This window comes from Periplaneta americana, chromosome 9, assembly GCF_040183065.1.
Source record: "Periplaneta americana isolate PAMFEO1 chromosome 9, P.americana_PAMFEO1_priV1, whole genome shotgun sequence".
Lineage (NCBI taxonomy): Eukaryota > Metazoa > Arthropoda > Insecta > Blattodea > Blattidae > Periplaneta > Periplaneta americana.
In genome coordinates, this window is record NC_091125.1 from 74,664,197 (window position 1) to 74,678,625 (window position 14,429).

The 14,429-nt window shown below is 37.6% G+C and overlaps 1 protein-coding gene across 3 annotated transcripts in view; it reads left to right on the top strand.

Annotated features, from left to right (window-relative positions):
* LOC138706113 (low-density lipoprotein receptor-like) overlaps positions 1-14,429 on the top strand; it is a 72,452-nt gene that overhangs the window by 43,268 nt on the left and 14,755 nt on the right. For all 3 annotated transcript variants that reach the window (XM_069835087.1, XM_069835088.1, XM_069835089.1), the window contains 2 exons: positions 8,595-8,718; positions 12,113-12,293. In XM_069835087.1, the coding sequence (XP_069691188.1) occupies positions 8,595-8,718; positions 12,113-12,293 (305 nt within the window). The remainder of the gene's footprint in view (positions 1-8,594; positions 8,719-12,112; positions 12,294-14,429) is intronic.

Here is a 14,429-nt window from a genome sequence, read left to right on the forward strand (position 1 = left end):
ATAAAGACCATACCATGGACCACGGCAAGGACCACGTTAAGGACCGCAATAAGCACAACAACAAAGAACACAATAAGGAATGGGACATCAACCACGACAAGCTGCACGGCAAGGATCACGATAAGGACCACGCCATGGACCACGACAAAGTTTACGATAAGGGTCACGACACGAACCATACTGTTTGTTGTTGTCCATGTTGTGGGCCTTGTTGTAATCCTTCGTAATCATTACGGTGGTCCTTGTCATCCTTGACGTAGTGTTTGTCGTGATCCTTGTCATGACCCTTACCATGATTCTTTTCGTAGTATTTATCGTGATCCTTACCGTAGTGCTTGTCGTGATCCTTACCGTAATCCTTGTTGTAATCCTTACCGTAGTTCTTGTTGTGATCCTTACCATAGTTCTTGTCTTGATTCTTATCGTGATCCTTGTGGTGCTTGTGATCCATGCCATGATCTTTATCGTGGTCCTTGTCGTTGAGCTTATTATAGTACTTGTTAATCTTATCGTGATCCTTGTTGTCTATGTCGTGGTCCTTATCATGATCATCTTTCTCTGTGTCGTAGTTCTTATAGTGGTCGTTGTCGTCTTTGTCATTGTCCTTATAGTGGTTCTTGTTATCTTTGTCATGGTCCTTGTCGTTGACCCATTGTGGACTTGTTGACTTCATCGAGGTCCTTGTTGTCTGTATCGTAAGCCTTGTCATGGTCCTTACTATCTATGTCGTAGTCCTTATAGTGGTCGTTGTCTTTGTCATTGTCCTTATAGTGGTTCTTGTTATCTTTGTCATGGTCCTTGTCGTTGACCCATTGTGGACTTGACTTCATCGTGGTCCTTGTTATCTGATCGTAATCATTGTCGTGGTCCTTGCTATCTATGTCGTAGTCCTTAAAGTGGTAATTGTCGTCTTTGTCATTGTCCTTATAGTGTTCTTATTATATTTGTCATAGTCTTTACCGTGGTCTTTGTTGTCTCTGTCGTGGTCCGTGTTGTCTTTGTCGTGATCCTTGTTATCTTTGTCATGGTCCTTATCGTGTTCGTTGTCGTTGTCGTCGTCGTGATTCTTGTCATGATCCTTACTGTGGTGCGTCTTGTTATGGTTCTTGTCGTGGTCATTTCGTGATCCTTATCGTGGTCTTTTTTGTTGTGGTCATTGTTGTTGTCCTTGTTTTCTTTGTTGTGGTTCTTGTTTTTTTGTGGTCATTATTGTCCTTGTCGCGGTCCATAGGCCTATCTTTGTTATTATTGTTTTTGTCGTCCTTATCGTGGCCTTCTCTTTGTGGCGTCCTACTTTGTCATTTAAAAATAATATTGTCTTTCCCATTTGGCAAGTGACTTTTGTATTACACTGTATATATATATATATATATATATATATATATATATATATATATATATATAATACCAATATTTATTCAGAAATACTTCGTTTCTGAGTTACGAGGCTCTTCAGAATTTTATAACCAACACGTATGGACTGACAAAAATCTCCATTCGAATGTCCAACGTAATAAACTGAGATTTTATACCAACATATGGACCGGCATGGTTGGTAATTTGCTTGTTCGGGCCTAAAGTACTTCCAAACAGGTTTATAGAACTACAAAGCTATCTTGTAAAATGAATCTGCTCATTTTTTAGACGACGCACTATTGACCCTTCGTTAATGGCTGTATTTCATGCATGATGATGCTCCCGCATATATTATTGGTTTTCTTGATCTCGAACATCTCGAAGAATGTTTCCTAGTAGTTGGATAGATAGAGGTGGACCAATTGTTTGGCCTCTACGTTAATCCGATTTAAAGACACAGATTTTCTTTTTTATTATTTATACAAAGTCTCTCTTGCATTCGTCTGCAGTGGATAATGCAGAAACTCTTCGCGACTGAAATTTTGACAGCTTCTTTATAGAAGATATGCACCAAGCTATAAATTTCGTTGCATGTTTTTGGCTCAGACGCGAGGTGAGATCTGAATTGAGGCAGGAAGAGGACATGTTGAATATATTTTCTCTAAAGAGGTGTGAAGAAATTGTGTCATAAAATCCTTAAAAAATCAGAAACTGTGCTCTTCCTGACCCATATTGATATATATTTATTTTCGTCTCTACATATATTACGAATCCATTACTGAAGTTTTATTATTTAAATACTTTGTATATTACTAAATAAAAGACACCAGGTAGAGACCTAAGAAAACTCTACATTTTATTTTATTTTGATATAATTGGTTATTTAACGACTCTGTATCAACTGCAAGGTTATTTAGCGTCGATGGACTTGATGATAGTGAAATGATGTTTGGCGAGATGAGGCCGAGGATTCCGCAGAGATTACCTGACATTTGCCTTACGATTAGGGAAAACCTCGGAAAAACCCAACCAGGTAATCAGCCCAAGTGGGAATCGAACCCCCGCCCGAACGCAACTCCAGATCGGCAGGCAAACACCTTAGCCGACAGAGCTACTCGGTGGCTGAGAACTCTACATAGAAGGGCTTAAAACATTATAAGTTTTCATTTGATCATGGATTATTTATTATCTTAACTATTTTTTTCTTCATATTTTGTTAGAACATTCTTATTTAAAACCCTAATTACGCTTTTAAATACAAAACAAGTGAAATTTATTGTTATATTTGATTCTCAGAAAGGTAATGAACATGTAAGTGAAGTTTCATTACCATAGCTTTAATAGCTAAAATGAAAGTAGAAGTAAACCTGCAGTTCAGCTTTGACATCAGAGTACAACCTTCATATTTGAAAGGCGTGCAGTATGTAGGTTCAGAATCGAAATCTTTTTTTTTTTTACTGCATTGTTTTCTTCCAGGAACAATAGAGCTTTCGTGACATGTTCTAGAAATAAAAATATATGATGCGATCTTGACGAAATTCAGTAGCGTGTTGTTTTGTGTTATTTAAATAATAAAATTTATCCTTGAACTTTTCTTTGAATCGTCGTCATTCGAACAGCAGCCACTGTGTATGTTAAAACTCGTGTACTTTTCACCGACCTGCACGAAAATGGATTATGGAGTAAGGAGACTTACAAGTGTTTGCGTTTCAGCTCACTTTATTTTGCACTACATCAGAAAGAGACGTACCAGGTTCATTTCTTAAAACTGTAGCTACTAAAGGGGATGTCTCACGCAATAAATTGTTTCTGACACTACATGCGAACTAGAACCAAGAAGTGTTCCGCTCCAAGTGCAAAGGATGATATGTAAGGTAGGTTAGACTACACTAGTTTAAGTTAGTTTAGGTGAGTGCCTAGGTCACTCATAGCTACATTAATCTAACTTAGAATGAGAATACTGGACTAATAACTTGCAGGGAAACCGCACGCTGCGACCTGAGCTTTCGGCCAAGTCGTTCGTATGCTCCAGATACTCAAAGAGCTTGCTATCGCTAATGATACATCAGCGGCTCCAGTCATCCCACATGGGTCGTGTTGAGTTTCTTGTGGAAGTTGTTATTAAATTTTAGCATAACATGGCCTGAAATATAACATTGCACCTCGAGTATTTATCTACAATAATGTGTTATAAATTCGACCCGTGTAGATGACTATTTCAGGAAATATTCCCCGAAGATAACGTGCTAAGTCGTAAAGTGTTCAATGACCTTGTGAACAAATTCCGCGCGCCTCCATTTTTTAATGGGAATGCAAGCAATAAAATTGTTTCTTAAGCATGTGTGGCAAATATTAACGTCACTTTCTTACAAAAGTGCGACAGATATTTAGACCAAAAAAGGAGATAGTTCTAACATAGTTTGTGATGTGCATTGCATATAATCAATGGCTCTGTTTATGAATAACCGGAGCATACGAGGGACTCGGCCGAGAGTCCAGGTTACCTCGTTGGCGTTTCTCTGCAATATAATATTTACTGAGTACTTCATATATTATGTTAGTATGACAGCCAAACCCAAACCAACACTTTGAGATATATATTGTGATGTCAATAACAGAGGGTAGTCAAGAAGCTTCAAGTATAACGGTATACGAATGCGGTGTCAGACTATTGACGCAAGACGTACTTTTAACAACAACATGGCCAACATAATAAATCGGTTATTAATGAAGAAAAATTTGCTCCGGCACCGGGGATCGAACCCGGGAACCCCAACTCTACGCACTGGGCGCTCTAATCATTGAGCTATGCCGAGGCTCAATCCACATCACCGAATCGAATGTTTCTCCTTTGCTATTTTCCCTTGGGGCCTTACTCCATGTTTCACATATATTGACATATATTAAGTCAACTGTCATCACACAAGGAGCACATTAATCTTTACATAGATAATTTGCTCAAGAGTGCATAGGCCTATATACTGTGGAGTCCTGGCCACCAAGTCACTCAAATGAGTCCACTCCTTGTGTGACGACAGGTGACTTAATATAATATGTGTCAATATAGGTATATATGTCGAACATGGAGTAAGGTCACTAAGGGAAAATACCAAAGGAGAAAGATTCGATCCGTAGCTCAATGGTTAATCACCCAGTGCGTAGAACTGGGGATCCCAAGTTCGATCCCCGACGCCGGAGCGAATTTTTCTCCATTAATAACCAATGGTAGTCATAACAGATAAGTTAAATCTGTAGGATCAAAAACCTAATCTTTACGTATAACGCAATAAAGCTGTAGATTGAAATAAAATGACTCTCTTGGATAATAATGAAATAATTTTCAGTATTAAAATTTGGGAAGCTGCAGGAAAAAATATATATTAGTCTTTGTGTTCCTCTTACTGATACTCATAAAAATCAAAACACAGATAAAAATGACGATGGTAAGACAACAATAAAAAAAGCGTAAAGTACATACCAAAAGTGAATTAATTTTGTACTGAACTTCGTTCTAAAGTTGTTCACAGATTTGAAACAAAAGTCGAAAAGTTACTACTTAGAGCAGAATAAAATGCAACCGAAGAATAGTTTTATGAACCGTATATGAACATTTGAGTTTCAGTGAGAACTTTTGTATCTATATCTTTGTATTAAAGCAGAGCTAAGTAGACCTTATACTATAGACCTATCACTAAAACGTTACAGTAATCGGTTCTAGAATTTTACTCACTTTTGGTGGTATCCTCTATTCCGGATTTATAACAGCAAACAATCACATACGTTATTTTGTAATTAATAATTATATTATATATCGGAGGCCTCTTCGTCTAGTCCATGAAGCCTGCATCTATAAATTAAAAAATGGAGAGTTCCAGCCATTCTGTAGCTTTTCTAAAGACATAATAGACTATCTGTCAGTAGAACTAGGTACAATTCTCAATTTAGAGTCAATAATACGCGCTTACGAAAGTCGTGAAGAAGTCCTTTAATTCTCTCAAAATGGAAATCTACAGATTACATTACATTCAAAATACTTTTGAATATTTGTAAATATATAAACTCAATCAAGGAAGGCTGAAGTACAAAAACAACTGCCAATACGAAATGTAAGGTAAAAAAGCAGATTCCAAAAGTAGTGTTACCCAGCACTTGAATACTTTGTCAGGTTATTGGAACACACGTGCTTAGACCTGCTGTCCAATATTTTTCTTTTCACATCAGCTGTAAGTAATGTTTGTGGTAGTGGTAGTAGCAGTGAAGTAGTAGTGGTAGCAGTAGTAAAGCTGGTGCCTGTGCAGAGTCCATCACGCTACAGACTCCGATCTCTACAGTGACAAGTATTTCTGTTCACTGTAAAACGACTGCGTAATGCAATTTTAATAAAATTATCAAATGTTATTTACCTCCGCATCGTTCTTGTGTGGATAAATCGAATTAATCATCAACAAGATATTATAAAAATGCATTACTTTATAGAATTCAATACCAGTCTTCATAGAAACTAAAACTAATTTCGTAATTTCCATATTAACCGACCGTGCCGGAAGCACGAGGGTTCGTGGGCGCGTTAAGATGACAAATCACGTTATGTATCACAGCGGCGTAATACCTACATTTCGCATCAGTATTTTTATTATCTGGAATTTAGAATAGCGTTAACATTGAATCACATCTATTGCGCGTCAACAATTTATTCTTAGAACCGACAATCGGGCACTGCTGTCTGAGGTTTTGCATGGCTTACGTTGAGGCCCGCGGAACAGATATACCTAACTGTGTGTTAGACCCACACAGGATACACAGGTGTGCGCACGCTCCATTACTAATCTTCACAGTGTTGAATTCAGAACTTTTCCCCGGGAGAATTTATACTATAATGGGGAGGAAGATGGAACCGACAGCGAAAGAAAGAATAATTCAGATCTTGTTGAAATATAATAGTGTGTAAATTATAATTTTTAATATAAAAAGTATACAATCTTCGAAGGGCGCCTGAATTCATCACTGCTGCTGCAGGGCACACTATACTACTTGAAATCCAACCAGTGACGTGCGGTACAATTTTATGTGAGGAAAGCAATAATACAAATTTTTATATGTATAGTATGGCTACATACAAAACTGATAGCAGCAAACTCACCTAAATATGAGCCGTTCAGAGCAAAAGTGGTGTAAGTCAAATTGGGGTAATGAGGTTTCAAGTAAAAATTCTGTAAAATACAGCGCAAAGTAGCAATTAAAATTGCCTTCTTGCTATCCACTGACTACTAATAGTTTAAATAAATTGGATATTAATTGCTACTTTGCGCTGTATTTTACAGAATGTTTACTTTAACCCTCATTACCCATTTTTGACTCACACCACTTCTGCTCTGAACGGTTCATATATTTGAAGACGAAAGCAATTCTCATCTCTTTAGCAGCAAAATCACTGCGAATGGTTTCCAGTAATTTCTTCTCTATAGAATATGAATAACGAATCCGCCTCGACCAGGACGGGCACTCAGAGAAAGAATTTTGTGACATTTTAAGATTAGAGAATTCATAGGTGTCACGATTAAAATATAATTCCTGCAATAAATTTCTTCTTTTTCGCTTGCCTTCAATGTACGGCAGGTCACTGAATCCAACGCATATCTTTCTGGATAAACAATTATTTCCCGTTGCATCCGTTGTTAGGCATTCTATCCCATTTTCAGATATTCCTTTTGATTGTTTTATACAGGATGTTTCCGGACTGGTGTCACAAACTTTCAGGGATGATGAGGAAGGGGACATGTATCAATTTGAGATAGGGACCCTGGTCCGAAAATGACTGAGTCGAAAGTTATAAGCAAAAATAGTTGTGTGGAAATGGAATTGTAATTTTGCACCACGTGCCCTCGTTCCCTTAACCTTTGGAACAGTCGTGGAAAGATAGTATGAACCGAATGTCTCCTACGTGGGTACTTGCCCGATACAATCTGTGAGCTTGTCTGCTGTTCCCATTGGCTCATCCGTATTCGAAAATCAGTTCTGCATATTCCGCTCTCGTGTACTCCTCCATTTCACTAGGACTGGTCGACTGGACACTGCAACTTGTACACATACACTGCTCTACAGATGTGCATATCAGGACGGACCATGTCCGTTACACATTACGCTATCTGCATTGCTTTAGTGTAGTTTTCTGTCCTCACCCCCTTAGACAGAGCACTGAATGGAATACTATAAGTGGACAACGTAAACAACGTCAGATGAATACAGTATGTGTAAGATGTACAGATAAATACACATAAATAAGGTGTACAGAGGAATAAAATTATTTCATTTCCACACAACTATTTTTGCTTGTAATTTTCGACTCAGTCATTTTCGGACCAGGGTTCCATCTCAATTGGTACATGTGCCCTTCCCCATCATCCCTGAAAGTTTGTAACACTAGCCCGAAAATACCCTGTATATTTTTTACTTGGTTATTTAACGACGCTGTATCAACTACTCGGTTATTTAGCGTCGATGGAATTGTGATAGCGAGATGGTATGAGTATTTTGCGAGATGTGGCCGAAGATTCATCATAGATTACCTGACATTTGCCTAACGGTTGGGGAAAACCTAGGAAAAAACCTAATCAGGTAATGAGCCCAAGTGGGAATCGAACACACGCCCGGGCGCAACTTCGAATCGGCAGGCAAACGCCTCAGTCGATTGAGCTACGTCAGTGGTTTATCCCTTGTGACCAATGATCAGTCGCCCAGATGACAGTCACCTCATTACATAGAGCCTTTCGACAAGAAACTGTTTAATATTATATCTTCTGGTTAATGTAGAAAAAACTGAAGTTAGGAGTATAATTGATTAATGAAAGTTATGGAGTTCTCTACGTAGTGGTATTTTATGTAAGGACGCTTTCAACTTTAACGTTAAAATTCATTGTGGGCTACAAATGATCGACAGATTTTTACCTGCAGCTCCCTCATATAGAAATCGAAAATGTGCGATACGAATCCCATAGCTGTACTTCTCTTCATGATGAAGCCATGCTAAGTATTCGTCCTTTAAGATACAGTGCCCTCATCTGGGTTTGGACCTATGAACTATGATGCAACGACTAGCACGGTAACCACTAGTCCACCGAGAACGACTGATTTCATTATAGCGGATCGATTTGAGTTATTATTTGACTTCAGTTCCTTCACTGCCGAGTGCATTGATACCTCTTGCCCTCTTTGAATGTAGTTTGTGTGAATGATTTCAGGTGGCGCTGACGAGAAAAGATGCGGCGCTTGTGCTGAGGACGAGCTGCGCTGTGAGGTGCGCGGTGCCACCACGTGTCTGGCTCCTCGGTTTCTATGTGACGGTAGAAGAGACTGTTACGATGGGTTAGGGTTCATTCTCATATTAAAGTATTTCCCCTGATGCAACCACAATTTCTTTATTTATTCCATTAAGAGTACTTCAAAAAAAAAAAAAAAAAAAACTGGTAATGGGAGTTATCATGAAGTTCGACCGACTAACTTCTGGGGCATAGAACAGAATCGAAATTGTTAGAAGAATCAATGGCTATATTTTACCTTTTCGACATACCAAAGTAATGTATTGTATATTGTAGTAGTTACCTGGTGTTTCAAAAAGTTACCGATAAACTAAGGCAGCATGAGGAGAGATCGGACTAGAACAACTTTCGAATAGAAAATCATGTTCTTTGAAGCAAGTCCGAGTTCCTACAAGTTAATCAGCTACACCCTATCATCCATAGAAGGAGCAAGAATTAAATGGGGGAGATTTCTCATGACGGGTATAATTTTGCCAATGAATGTTGCAGTTTTGTCTGAACGATCCCTTGTATTTTGAGTAAAGTATTATTTACAGATGAGGCATAATTCATCAGAGATGGCTCCTTAAATTGCCGTAACAGTCATGTTTGGGAGGATTATAATCCCTACGCTACCAGTACACTCCAACATTACCATCAAGTATGATTTGCAGTAAAGGTGTGGACAGGTATTGTTGGTGATCAGGTGATCGGTCCGTATCTCTTATCATCATGTTTGAATGAACAGATTTACAGAATCTTCTTGGAACAAATTCTTCCAGAGATGTTAGAAAATGTGCGTCAACAAATGTGAATAGAACAGGATAGAGCGTTAGAACACTTTGATTTCGTACTGCGGAACGTTCTGAATCACACATATCCTGAGCGTTGGATCGGAAGAGGAGATCCAGTTGAATGGCCAGTCCCTTCCCCTGACTTGACGCCTCTTCATTAATTCTTATGGGGGCATATAAACCTCTACGAGGTACTAATTAAGTTCTTTGCACTCAAAAGTTTGTACTGACTCGGGCTTGCTTCGAAGAACATGAGTTCCTATTCTGACCCTCTTCATGCTGTTAAGTTTGTCGGTAATCTTTTATAACACTCTGTATATTGTATCGAGTTAAGGAGTCTCGTCTAGTTACATTGCTCGCAATTGAGATTCACAATACAAAAGTATATTGACAAACTTTTAGGATGTATTCCGCTCAAAGTGTAAAGATAAGATGCTAAAGAAGCATTGTCTATCTTAATTAGCGATGAATGCTTGACTCTTTTCTACGTGCGTATTACATCATTGCATTTGTTACTGACAGCTGGAATAATGGAAGTACAGTCATTAAAATATATAGCTGCTGCATATAGGCCTACAAAATATGCGTCCTGGGGAAATGACACTGAACTAGCCCGTAGTCGCCTTACGCGTTCTTTCCTACTTTAATCCCCTGAGTTCTTTTTCACTTTCTTCACTTCTCTATTTCTTCTTTTCTCTCTTCATTTTCTTATCTTTCTTTATTTCTGTATTTCTTCTTTTCTTTTCTTTCTCCATTTCTTCATTTCTATATTTATTCTTTTCTCTTTTAATTTCTTCTTTCTTGCTCCATTTCTTGATTTCTCGATTTTTTTCTGTTTTGGTTTTTCCTTTGATTCTAGATTTCTTGATTTGTGTATATCTTTTTTTCTCTTTTTATTTTCCCTTTCTTTCTCAATTTCTCTACTTCTTCAGTTTCTTAATTTTTCTGTTTCTTCCTTTCTTTTTGGATGTTTCCCTTCTTCCTTCATTTCTTCATTTCTTTATTTTTTCTTCCTTATTTGTCCATTTCTTGATTGATCTATTTCTTCTTTCTTTTTTTCAATTTTCCTTTCTTCCTACACTTCTTGGTTTCTTCTTTTGTGTTTTTTCTTTTTCTTTTTTTTAACTTCTCCCTTTATGTGATAGTTTGAAAGAAAAAAATGTTTCTTACGAATCCGCACACAATATAGGAACTAAAGACTAATATTATTGAGCATAAACTACGAAGAATTTCAATTGATGACCTTAGAAGAGTGAGTGATAACATATTCTTGCTATATCAAGCTTGTATACGAGCGGAAGACCGACACTTTCAACATCTAGTGTAAGGTAGGTTTCATAATCCATTTCTACTTCCACCGTTGTAGGCAGCATTTTACCGGCTAAGGCTCGATCTGTTGCTCAGGAGCCAGATCCCGTGCTAGGGCAGCTATATATATTAAGGATCCTGTATGAGCCATTGATATGAGCTGCCTGAGTTGCATTTAAATAGGCAATGGAAAATACTATAAAATCTAGTCAAGCGCCACGATGACTGAAAATGACATCATAACTCTGCGCATTTTTTGTGCACATCGATATGTCGAAAACTGTAAAAATTTGAAATATTTAAAGTTGGTACATTAAAAAAAAATGAACTGGAAAGAACCGGTAGTGGTCCTATTGAATAGTATAGCAACTTATAGATAGCAACTTCTTAATCATGATGATGGTGAAGAATTCACGTTACAATCAGGTTTTGTTTGATAGAATTCGAACTGTTAGGAATGTGTTGAATGATACTATATTTACTCGGATAAGTAATGACGTTGTTTGGTTTCAGACTCTTTAATCAGGATCATTCTTGCAAGGCGTGTTGTATTTAATTGTGTCATTTACTATAGACTGTTTTTTTCTTTTTGAACTAATAGAACTGTCACTTAGATTGTGTTATATTTAATTTAGTTACTTGATAAATTTTTTGGGGTCATTTCGTTTTGTTTTACTTAAGAGTGTATTCCAGTTAATTGGATAAATTAGCTGATTTATGTGCCACTGATTTTATTCTCTAGAATCGGGACCTTTACAATGTAATGTGTTTTGCGTTGCTTTCGAATTTCTTAACTTAATATTAAAATCTGTTACAATTAATTGTTGTCTCACGAATTTTTATTCAGTATTTAATTGAAGCTATTATTGAAAAACATGTTCAATTTAATTTATCCATTTACGGATTTTTTATTTGTTTTTGTTCTATTTAATTGAGTCGTTTTCTTTTGGATATGTTCCGTTCGTCTGTTTGAGATAATTATTACAGATTATTGTTTCATTGTTCTGTTTTAATATTATTTATTTTGATTTCGTAGATCTTGTTTTCTTTTAAATTGATTCATAATTTTTCCTGTTTCATTCAGGCCGTTTTCTTTCGGGCGTGCCCCCTTGTTTGTGACAATTATAGACCATTGTTATATAATATTAATCTGTTTTTGTTCTGATTTATTTCACTTCCGTAGATGTTGCTATTTTAAACTGAATAGTGAAACTTTTGTCCTATTTTTGTTGTTTTTTTTTCTGTTTTTAGGACTGATACGAATTTGAGTTTTTGAGCTTGCATTTTTTGCAGACTGGATCGTTGCACGTTTCTTTAACTAATATATAGTTTGCTCATTGCAATGTAAATTATGCTCAGGTCAGACGAATCTCCAGACAGGTGCAATTCCCACTGCGACTTCCGCTGCGGAGACAGCGGACGTTGCATCTCTCACAGCCAGGTCTGCGACTTGGACGACGACTGCGACGACGGCTCCGACGAGTCTGATTGTCACCAGCAACCAGCACACGACGAGTGCCACCGGGAATTCGAATTCCTGGTGAGAATAAACAGTGAGGTTCATATTCCTAAACACTCTATTGTAACTGCCGCTCTTACTAAAAAGTGCAGCTAAACAAATCGGAACTCTCCCATTGGCTACCGGAGAGTAATCGACTAGTCACTAGTGCAAGTGTAATGTATTTCCTACAATATTTGTTTAGTAATTTAATGTCATATGACTCATGGTTGAAATCGAATTTTAAACAGCGAATGCCCTCCTGTCAGTATTCTGTCAATAGGTTCTTGTTTATATTGATTTCCATGAAAACATAGATTTTTGAAGCCGACTTACTTTCGTCTCTAATCGCTATTTCTACACCGAAATCTCTAAAATGTGAAACCTGTTTCCTTTTTTTTCTTTATATATTTGCAGAACTGTGGTTTAGCAGACACTAAACATGGTTATGGAAAAGGAATTAATAAGATCGTAGTTCCAATGCAAGAAGTTACGAATTAGAAAGAATGCATACTTCTTACAAATGGTTTTTAAGAAACCCGCAGGTTCATTACCTCCCTCACATAAGCCCTCCATCGGTCCCTATCCTGAACAAGATTAATCCAATCTCTATCATCATATCCTATCTCCCTCAAATCCATTTTAATATTATCCTCCCATCTACGTCTCGGCCCCCCCCAAAGGTATTTTTCCCTCCGGTCTCCCAACTAACAAACCGAACAAAAAACTGTAAGAATTTTGCAATAAATCTTGAATAGGGAAGTGCAGCCATCTTTATTAAAACATAATTTAAAATATAGTTCTCAATTATCTGCTATTTTGTGTTATCAGCCTCCCTTTTTATTGCTTTTATATATAGAATATGTGAGTGAGAACCTGGAATCAATACCAGACGACCTCTGGTAGCAAGAATTCTTAACCATGTGCCGGCATGGCGGAAGACCACTTGTTAATCAAAGTTTTTAACAATTTCAACAAGAATTACACTTCTATACATAGGCCTACATAAAGAGGGTTGTAAAGGTGTAGTGAAGTACACTCCATCTAATACCTTTCCTACCTGAATCCCAACCTCACCTTCACGTGGTGCAACTTGTTTTCGAACAAACGAGGCTGCGGGAACAGTCACAGCGGTATAACTGTAACATCATCCCACCGTAGCAGAGGAAGATCACAATAAAGCTGGGTTAATCAAGAATATCTTGAGATTTAGGAACAGGTTTAAATGAGCCTAAATCTAATCTGTTCATACGATGATGAAACACATAAAGGAGTGAAGAAATTTAGTAAATTTAAGTAAGTAAATAAATAAATAAATATTGATAGAATTATATCCCACTCATATTTTGCAATACATTCAGGATTTTGATTATGTTAATCAATTGAGCTTATATCTAAATATCAGTAACATTACTACAAGAATTCTATTTACACAAATGCATCAGAGACATAGAATAATTTCCTAAGGGATGGAGTACTCTTCACTTGCCTGTCGCTCACGAAATCAATTTTTTTTTCAATTAGCCTATTTGTTATTATGATTGAAGCACCAGCTCTGTTCTCCCCAGTCGTGCTTGTCGTTCCGCATTGATATTCCATCCAGCTGGACCGGATTCGACTTCCGTCAAGATCGTGATGGGTTTTGTGGCGAACGTTGCACAGGATTTTTCCCGTAGTACTCCCGTTTCCCTCTTTCATTCCACAAACATTCTCACCGCCCTCTCACTTCATCTATAATCTGAAATAATTGAATATAGGTCAGGGTGTAGTCTTGGAGGTAATACGGGACTCCGATGCTGGTATAGGATTTTGAGAGCTTGGGGCTCCAGGTCTTAGGGATTACAGGATGGTCCACCTATCATAAGGTGCAGTAGTGGCAAAAAAAAAAACCGGACCGATCCTTGTAGCTGATTTCAGGGCTTGTTCACTCCAGAGCACTAAGGGACAAAAAAAAAGTTTCCTCCCCAGGCAGGATTCGAACCACGAAAGTCTTAGTTACCAGTCTATCGTGCTCTGGAGTGAACAAGGTTCTAAAATCAGCTACAAGGGTCGGTCCGGTTTTTTCTGCCACTACTGTACACATAGGGCGTACAACAAGCCAATGTAAACCTAAGTGCAAGGTCCTGTCCCGCGTTCGGTACTCGAAAAGCCAAGCCGAGGGAATATTGTGTTCTCTTA